This window comes from Aegilops tauschii, chromosome 5 (assembly GCF_002575655.3).
Source record: "Aegilops tauschii subsp. strangulata cultivar AL8/78 chromosome 5, Aet v6.0, whole genome shotgun sequence".
Lineage (NCBI taxonomy): Eukaryota > Viridiplantae > Streptophyta > Magnoliopsida > Poales > Poaceae > Aegilops > Aegilops tauschii.
This window is the reverse complement of record NC_053039.3, coordinates 351,965,140-351,974,796: the sequence shown is the minus strand read 5'-3', so window position 1 is coordinate 351,974,796 and position 9,657 is coordinate 351,965,140. Positions and strand designations below refer to the sequence as shown.

At 47.5% G+C, this 9,657-nt stretch overlaps 1 protein-coding gene across 1 annotated transcript; it reads right to left on the bottom strand.

Annotated features, from left to right (window-relative positions):
- Positions 1-10: 10 nt before the first annotated feature.
- Positions 11-3,637, bottom strand: LOC109765171 (phospholipase D alpha 1-like). Its single transcript, XM_020323949.4, has 4 exons — positions 3,498-3,637; positions 1,991-2,991; positions 985-1,886; positions 11-876 (listed from the first exon to the last, which is right to left on the bottom strand). Exons 1-4 carry the CDS (start codon positions 3,630-3,632, stop codon positions 422-424), a joined length of 2,493 nt encoding a protein of 830 aa, XP_020179538.1. The 5' UTR covers positions 3,633-3,637; the 3' UTR covers positions 11-421.
- Between the last annotated feature and the right edge of the window lie 6,020 nt (positions 3,638-9,657).

Here is a 9,657-nt window from a genome sequence, read left to right as displayed (position 1 = left end):
GCTCAAAAAAAAAAAAAACAAGATGAATTTCACTTTTCATAGTTTGGAATTCAACACTTCTAACTTCACCAGGGTGCACCAAATTTAAACATATTTTTTTCTCAATTTGAACCTTATAAGAATGTAAACATCTAATGCACAATAAATTCGCGCATGTTGATCTCAAGTGCTGACTCTTCTTTGGTTCGATGATTTAGCCACCCAATCGCGTTGGCTTGGTGATAGATACACAACATAGTGCGTTTGGAAAATTTAAATTTAAATTGGATTTCACTCTTTAGAGAGCTCACCAGGTCCCATCATACGTTTGCTTACTCTCTTTTGTGGCATGCTACTTCAGTAGTAGTACAAAGTATCCAGCCAGCCAATCATATGAACAAGGTTCGTCTTTACGTAATCCTCACGTGACAGAAGAACGGACTCAAGTGGTCAGGATGGCCGGAAGTGTGGCCGACTTCCTCCCCTTGACCGGCGCCCTGGTGTCCGGGAAGCAGCCGTCGGCCGTCCGGTCGGCCACCTCCCCGAACTCCGACACGCTGATCGGGAACGGCAGCAGGTGCCCTCGCAGGTCCTCCACCCTGTCCCGCGTGTACGCGTCCCACAGCGCCTCCGCCGCGCGCCGCACCGCGCCCACGCACTCCGCGCTCTCGGGCTCCAAGAACACGTCCTCGCCGGCGCCGGCGCACATGTGGCTCATCAAGTGCTCGTGCCACAGCGACATCCGGAACCCGTGCACGAGCCCCCGGGCGCGCCCGCCGCCCGGGCCGTTCAGGTGCGCCGGCTGGTAGCTCCCCTGAGCGATCTCGCTGTCCCGGTTGCCCGCCAGCGATCGCTCGTTCAGGTTCGCCGACCCCACGATGACGTACTCGTCGTCCACTGCACAACAGGTCGGACAATGTGAGAGTGAGACGCCGAGAGCTCGCAAACGGCGACATGGCGTGACGCATTATGAAATTATCGACCAAGGTCGCGGATAGCGCGCACCGATCATGAGCTTGGCGTGGACGTAGATGGGGGCCCGGCGGCTCGCCTGCGCGCGCCAGTAGTCCGTGCCTTTCTCTGGCTTCGCCGGCGGCACGTACTCCCCGCCGGGGCGCGGCGCCTCCCGGTTCCCGAGGCAGAAGAAGTTGAGGTAGTCGCAGGGGTGCGCCTGGCCGCGCAGCCCGGCGTCGTCGATCGCCTGCATCACGATGCCGTACATCATTTCCACGGTCAGCCGGTTCCACCGCACGATGGCCTGGATGGAGTCGCTCGCCGGCTCCCCCTCGGGCCACATCGGGGTCACCACGTACACGGCGAACCGCTCGCCGCGCCGGATCTTGGCGGCGACCTTGAGCGCGATCTCCACGGGCACCAGGTTCAGGCAGCCGGAGTCCCGGTCCTCCGCCCACGACGCGCACCCGCCGAGGAAGTACTGGTTCTCGATGTAGATGAACCGCCGCGCGCGGCGGATGGCCTCGACGTAGCCGGTCTGTATGCTCTGGTCGATCGTGAGGTCCTTGCCACTCGTCAGCCCCATCGCGGCCGCCCCGGCCGGGTCGGTGGGGAATCCGACCACCGACGCGTCGTCGACGGACCGGAGCACCTGCACGTTCCACGAGCCGGTGCCGTCGTCGGTGTCGAAGGTGCAGGGATCGGGGAACGTCTCCGGGCTCAGGTCGAGCAGGCAGCCCCGTATCCTCCGCGGCGCCTGCTTATTCCACCGGTGCTCGAAGTTGGCGAGCACGTCCCACGCCGCGGGTCCCTCGAGCCTGCAGTGCACGTCGTGCCACGGCTCCCTCGGCCCGCCGTGCCGCAGGGAGGCGTGCCTGAAGTTGTTCTGCATGAAGTCGCTGGAGTAGGTCGTGTCGAGCTCCCGGAACAGCGTGTGGTTCTCGTCGTCGTACCTGGTCGAACACCTCGCATCCCGTCAGATAAAAATCGTTGAGGATGATGATTCTAAGTGCGTTGAGGAAAGTTGAACAGTTTGAGTCGGTGCTGCCGAGACCACCTGCCGTCGCAGAGGTCGATGCCGCCGATGAAGCTGACGACGTGGCGGGCGTCGGCGGTGCCCGGCGTGGCGGCGTCGAGGGTGACCGTCTTCTGGTGGTGCGTGAACTCGGTGCTGATCTCGATGCTCTGCACCAGGGTGAGCGCGGCTTCGGCGTCGCGCGGGCAGAGGAAGCACCGCACGTTGGTGCCATGGAAGAAGGCCCGGGTCTGCTCGTCGTGCGTCTTCATCACGCCGGTGTTGCCGAGGAACGGGACGGACGTCTTGTCCTGCCACGGCATCACCAGCACCGCCACCCCCTCGTCGGCCTTCCGCTTGAGGAGCTCGCCCAGCGTGACGCCCTCCGCGCCGGGGATCATCCGGCTCGCGTCGCGCACGAGCGTGGTCGCCGTGTTCACCGACCACCCGGCGACGTACACGAAGTGGCGCGCGTCGCGGATGGCCACGTAGAGGTCCTCCCACAGGCGCGCCGGACGGTACGGCCGACCGCCGTCGAGGCGGACCGACGGGTCGAACCCGTTGGACAGGTGCGAGTTCTGGTACAGCGTGACGCTGCAGTTGGTCCGCTCCGGGAAGAAGGCCGGCGTGACCCCAGCGAATCCGGGCAGCCAAATGCCGGCATCCCAGCACGGGTCGCGCTCGACGTCCAGGAACTGCAGCCGGACGCGGAGCCTCGGGGTGTGCGTCCCGTGCGCGCGCTCGCCGCCCCGGAGGCCGACCCAGAGCTCGAGGGGCTCCCCCGCGGCGACGCTGGCCGTGGGCACGGAGCCGTGGCCGAGGACGCCGGCGCCGATGAGGTGCTGGCTCTTGACGGTGAAGGTGATGGCGGCGGCAGGGTAGGCGCAGTGCAGGCGGAAGGACTGGTTCCAGACCGGGCCGTTGGCGTGGGGCTCCACCTCGCAGGTGCGCGCCACCCGCGCCGCGCCGACGTCGATGTCCACGTACAGGCTGCTCCGCTGGAGGCAGTGCACGCCCAGCGACTGCTCCAGCTTCTCCGTCGCCTGCTCGAGTTCGTCACCGGATTAAACCACGTGGCACCATTACATTCACACCGCACGAGTTCTCCATAGCGTGCACACCAAGAAACACAGAGACTTTTGCTGTATCTGCTTGAACGTAGTATCTCATCGCCATATATCGTCTTGTTATTTTACGTTCATTTTTACCTCGACGAGTAAGTAATTAAGCACGCCGCAGAGCTGACATGAGCGGTGCAGCGGCGAGCTAGTGGTGTTAGGTGATGTCAAAGTCGAGAAAAGGAGGAGAGTATCCTTGACGTCCAAACCATTGGCTCACAAGCAACCATGAGCGCCAAAGCAAAGGCTACGGCGCCACTAGCTGGTTCGGACGATCGGAAGCTTCTACTGCTGCTCATGGCGGAAAGGTGAATGGCATTCAGGCCGAACAACGGAACTGGACCTGGACGGAGGAAGCGTGGCGAGAACAACAGAAAAACAAGTGAAGCGAGGACCAGCCATTTTGCATACATGTAATGATCGTTATTTACCTTGATGATCTGGCCACGGATGGCGTTGTGGAGGTGGTCCGCCTCGAACACCGTCACCTCCAGGACGCCGTGGAGGTACACGGCGTCGTCGGCGGCGGCGGCGGCGGTGGCGGGGTGTCCGTCCTTAGAGCCCATGACTGCCGTCCTTGCTACTGCCGGTCGTCTTCCCGCACCGCGCGCGGATGGGCCTCTTTATACAGGAGTCCGGCCGGCCAAGACGCCAAGTTCACACGCTGGCTTGCCCAGGCCCCAAGGGTGCAAGGTGGCACTCGGTTCACGTCCCTTTCCACCACGACGCACCGCTGCTTGCGTTCTTCAGGGGGGGAGAGAGCAGAGCCAGCACACCAAAATTCCCCACCGGTTTTGGCCATCCATGTGATGATTACTATCCGGCTCGCCTAATCTCTAACCGTACATACGACCATGGAGCGTGGAGGAAATGGCATTCCCCTAAATTCCTAGGCATTGCTGTTGGCGTGGAAAGTCCATGCTTAAATGCTTAAAGTTCAAGCCATCCAAGAAACATTAGGCATTGCATCTTGATGAGTTAGTGTCAATACTTTTTCTTGCTTGCCACTGAGTGTCAATAGGTTTTTCACCCCGTTATTAGATGATCTATAGGTCAAGGGTGTCTAGATGGATTTCATATGATCATCGAGGTCGTCTTGTCACATCCTTGCGGACTTGGAGATATTTTGCATTTCACGGTATGGCATTGTAATTCTTTTTTTTTTCTATGAACTGAACTTAATTAGTTGGAGGTCTGGACTTGGGCAGCCTAAGGAATGAGATGTTGTGACAAAGTACCTAGAGGATGGAGCATACAAGAAGCATGTGGCATCATAGATTCTTCCTCTGGTGCCATCCATCATGAAGGGAGGAGAGTCTCATGCCTATACAAAAGAAACACAAGCAAACAGCATAACAGCTTCCATATTTGGGTGCAACACACCAGACAAAGTGAACAAACCTCGCTAACCGTAAGGCTGCATTTCTACATAGATTCTTCAACTCTAAGACCACACACATTGTAACAGCGACATCTATAACGGCACGTCTCAAAGAGCATAGACTATTATGGGTACAACCATAACAAACTTATCAAAGGCTCGCATTCTGAAGGTACAACCCCCTCCTAAAACGTATAAAGGGGCAATATAGTCTGACTGGGCCGGCCCATTATTGCGTGAAAACTGAGAAAATAAACACCCATAAGAAAATGGCCAGCACAAGAGTTCGAACCATGCACCTCAGTATGGTAAGCGCTGATCGCTAGCAAATCCACCTGATAGAGCTCGTTGTCCAATAAAGAAACACTAGCTATCAGAATGATCACAGGAACCGGTTTAGTTTTCCCCTGTTTTTTTCTTTTTCTTTTATTTTTTGTTTCTTTTTCCTATTTCAAGTTTTTTTCAACAAAATTTTAATGCTTTCAATTTTGTTCAAAATTTCATGAAATTTTTGTTTTTTTCAATTTTGTTCATAAATGGAAAAAATAAATCACATTTTCAGAAAAAGTAAATGAATTTTTGAAAAAAATCGTGTCCTTAAAACATTGTTCAGAATGATAAGACATGAAGAGTTTTTGAAACGTACGAACAAAATTTTGAAAACCAGCAATTTTTGGAAAACACGAACAACAATTGGAATTTTTAAACATTTTTTCAACAAGTCGAACAAAAAATTGAAACCAAAAAGGTTTATTGAATTTCCTCGAACATTTTTTTGAATATGTGAAAAAAAATTGAAAGCAGGATCATTTTTAAAATTCCAAACAAATTTTGAAAGTGCAAACGTTATTTGAAACTCCACGTACATTGTTTGAATATGTGCATAAACTTGGAAAAAGTGTAATTTTTTGAATTTGTGGGAAATTTTTGTAAACTCGAACATTTTTAAAATTGTGATTTTTTTTGTAAACGGCAACATTTTTTTAAGAGTAAAGTACACCATAAGTCTCAAAAATACTTGGTGTGTGTCATATTAATCCGAATACTATGAAATTTATATATGGTTCCTAAAAGTTTGCCAAGTGTGTTGCTCGCAGTCCTATCCACGCTGCATCAGTTTTGACTTGCACGGGGTGGGAGGTTGACTACTTTGATGTGACAACTTTTTTGCACACCCCCTCCCAAAAGGTCATATGTTCTAATTTTGTGGCATTCACATTTGCGCACATCCTATCCCTTGTCCTCCTCTCCATATCCAACAACCACCGTCCACCTCGGCGCCGGAGCGCGGTAAACATGATGAGCTTCCTGCATCATGCGTTGGAACCACTCTGACACGTCTACCTTTTCCGTCGAGGTAGGATCGTCTATGTTGTGGAGGAAGTAGGGATGGAACCATTAAGACTTCTGCAACAGGGTGGAAGGAGGAGGACACAGGATGAAGCCTGTCGGCTGCTTGCTGCCACCGCCGCCCTCTCGCGTACGGCGATGGCGCCACAATCTTTGTGGAAGGAAAAAACCATAGCGTGGGGAGGGGGCTTTGGGTCGTCGCCTGGGAGAGCATGACTGACGACTACGCAGATGCAGGATGGCGGACTTGCTAGCAAAAGTTGGGGTCCGTCCTGAGATTTCCAATAAAATACCATGTGTCAGCGGAGAGTTTTGAGTAGGCCTTAAGGGTCCGTTTGGGAGCAGCTCGTTACTCCACATCCCTTAAATGACCTCAATTTTTTTAATGACCCTGCATGACCAATTCAAGACATCATGCCAAGTTTTTGAGTTTCGGCAATTCTTTCATTTTCTAGAGTTTGTTTTGCGAAAAATGGCCAATAAATGGTCGGACGTGACGCAACTTGCACATGGTGTCAAAATTCGTTCAAACCTATCATGGATGCCTACCATGGGCAATCTCACATGCTTGCAAAATTTGGGGTCATTTCATGCATGTCAAAAATTGACCGTGTTCATGGTAGACGAGAAGGGTCCATTTGGGAGCACTTCGTTTCTCAACATCTCTAAAATGGCTCCAATTTTTTCCTTGGTATTGTATGACCAATTAAAGGCACCATGCCATTTTTTGTTTTCAACCATTCTTGCATTTTTTTGAAGTTTTCGATGATAAATGGCCGATATGGACGTGATGCAACTTGCATATGGTGTCCAAATTCATTCAAACTTGACATAGATGACTACCATGGGGCATGCCCACCTGCTTGCGAAAGTTGGGGTCAATTCATGCATGTAGAAAAATAGACCATATTCAATGGAGGAAGTTTGAGTAGGCCAAAATGGTCTGTTTGAGAGTCTGATTTTGTTCATGGCCTTGTATGATCAATTCAAAGTACCATGCCAAGTTGTTTGAGTTTCCGGCAATTCTTGCATTTTTTAGAGTTTTTTCAGTGTGGTCAATAAATGGTCGGACATGACACAACTTGCATACGGTGTCGGAATTCATTCAAACCTGGCATGGGTGCCTACCATGGGTATGTCCGCCTACTGGAAAAAGTTAGGTCATTTTATGCATGTCCAAAAATAGACCATATTCAACGGAGAGTGTTTGGGTAGGCGAGAAGGGTCTGTTTAAGACCACATTGTTTTCGGCATCTGTCACACGAGCTTATATGGTTAATTCAAGGCACCATACCAAGTTGTTTGAGCTTCCGATAGATTTTGCATTTTCTGGAGTTTTCTCGGTGAAAAAAGGTCGATAAACTGCGTATTAAATTTTGACAAGTTTGAACACCTGTTCCAAAATTGGTAACAAATTTCCAACAATTGATGAAAATTACCTAGAGGATGTTGTGACAAAGTACCTAGAGGATGGAGCATACAAGAAGCATGTGGCATCATAGATTCTTCCTCTGGTGCCATCCATCATGAAGGGAGGAGAGTCTCATGCATATACAAAAGAAACACATGCAAACAACATAACAGCTTCCACATTTGGGTGCAACACACCAGACAAAAGAACAAACCTCGCTAACCGTAAGGCTGCATTTCTACATAGATTCTTCAACCCTAAGACCAAACACGTCGTAACGGCGCCATCCACGACACGTCTCAAAGAGCATAGAATATTATGGATACAACCATAACAAACTTATGAAAGGCTCGCATTATGAACATAAAAACATGATTTCAATTAGTATGCTCAAGTCATTTTCGTATGGCATAAGCAAAACTGAAATGCTGGTGCATTGTTATGTGAACAAAGAAGCTTCAGTCCAATAACAGAAGAACATTCTGACCTTATTTGATTTACAGGAGTGGAGAAGCGTCCACTGAAATTATGTGAGAAAGCAAAACAGAGGTTTTCCCCCATGAAGTCCGACCTAATGCTAGTTTTCCTATGAAGTTAACTGAGAAGTTCATATAAGATTGGCTCCTGGGAAATTGTATCGTGAATCAAACGACACCTGCAAGAAAGAAAGAAAATCAAGAGGGTCTAAATCCTATAGAAGTCATATACAAATCTTGTAGATCAATTGAGGCCTCTGTAGGGTTGTATTGATAGAGCCTATCAAAAGCCCATCATACCACTTGGAGCCAATTTTTCGCTGCTAGGTGACCGAATGAAATATATGCGTAGGATCACAATATCGACCAAAGGGTGAATGAGAGATTCAACAATTTCCTTCCAAAAACAAGTCCTTCAGAAAAAAATACTTGAAAGAAATCAAAGAACACACTTTAAAGAGATATGAAGCTAGTAATGAAAAAATATTGAAACATATAGTAAATCACTTGAGTACGGATGCAAGGGGGGAGACATATATGAGATCTCACTTTTAGGTGAGATCATGAGATCAATCCCACAAAATCATATTTAGACATTTCAAAAAAATCTGAAATTATTTGACAACATTCATGTGGGGTATGTCTACAGTTCCGAAAGAAATCAACTCAAAACTCGATGTACATTTAGAGATTCAAAACAGAGAAATTTTAATGTGAATAGTAGCATTTTTGGGTGAATAGTATTTTGACACTATTCACATCTGATTTTGTGTTTTGTTTCTATTAATGTAAGTTGAATTAGGAGCAGAAACTTTTTGAGGTTGTACATCAAACATTGATGTGTGTCTACAAAAAAATTGAGAACGTTTGAACATGTATTTTCTTTCTTTCAGAAAAACGATCTCATAGATCTCACCTAATGTGAGATCTCACACAAGTCTTCACATGGATGCAGGCAGTACTTCTAAAACAACACTTTAGCTATATGTCAGTCAACTAAACTTTGAATTTGAGTCAGTTGATTTCTTGGACGTTGATTTTGCTCTGAGATTTGTGCTGCATTTTTTTCCTCGCTTGTGTTGTTGGCAGTGTTGGGCTAGTTTTTTTCAACTGGCCCCATATTTGGGCGAGTCGATTGCTACTGGGCAGAAGCCCATTAACTACGTGATCCAGCTCTTCTCTTCCTTTGTTTTTTCTGTTTTTACGTGTCTTTGCCTTTGTTTTCAGTTTTTCTTTGTCAGTTGGTTTTCATTTGTATTTTGTGGTTATTTTTGTGAGATTGGATAACTGTAAATGTATGCACATAGATACAATGCAATATGCATGAAAAATACACTATTATATGATTATTCTTATCTTGACATATACAAAAAGTGCAATTTTAGAGCAAAGTTGTTTGCAAAAAAAAAATTAGAACTTTTTTCTTCTTAAAAGGTAACATTAATGTCACTAATTCGTTCCTCGTTTTAATAATTTTAGTTATTATTTCTTTCCTTTTTCTTAAACGGTAAGCCAATGCCACTAATTCATTCCCTATTATGATTTTTTCTTCGAAAATTCCACTATTTTATGTTTATTATTGCATATTGTTGGATAGCACATCTTTTGTGTATATTGTGTGCAAAGGTTGTTATTGTTTGTTTTAATTTTTTCATTTTCTTTCTACCAATGCCACTAATTAATTCTTCCTTAGAAACCTCATTATTTTGATTCTATTTATTTTACTTTATTTCTTTCTTATTAAAAGGTAATAGTAATACCAATGTCAATAATTCATTCTTCCATGGAAAATCTCATTATTTTGATTTTGTTTTAGTTTTTGCTTTATTTGTTTCTTCTTAAAAGTTAATACCAATGTCAATAATTCATTATTTCCTATAAAACCTCATTATTTTCATTTAGTTTTATTTTATTATTTTTCTTAAAGGGTAATACCAGAGCCAATAATTCACTCTTTCTTCAAAACTTCATTA

Excerpts from the sequence above, each read along its gene's own strand:
- LOC109765171 (XM_020323949.4), bottom strand. The coding sequence starts at position 3,632 with ATGGGCTCTAAGGACGGACACCCCGCCACCGCCGCCGCCGCCGCCGAC. Across the intron at positions 1,887-1,990 it reads ATCGACCTCTGCGACGGCAG|GTACGACGACGAGAACCACA; the intron begins GTGGTCTCGGCA and ends GTGTTCGACCAG. Across the intron at positions 877-984 it reads CCACGCCAAGCTCATGATCG|TGGACGACGAGTACGTCATC; the intron begins GTGCGCGCTATC and ends CCTGTTGTGCAG.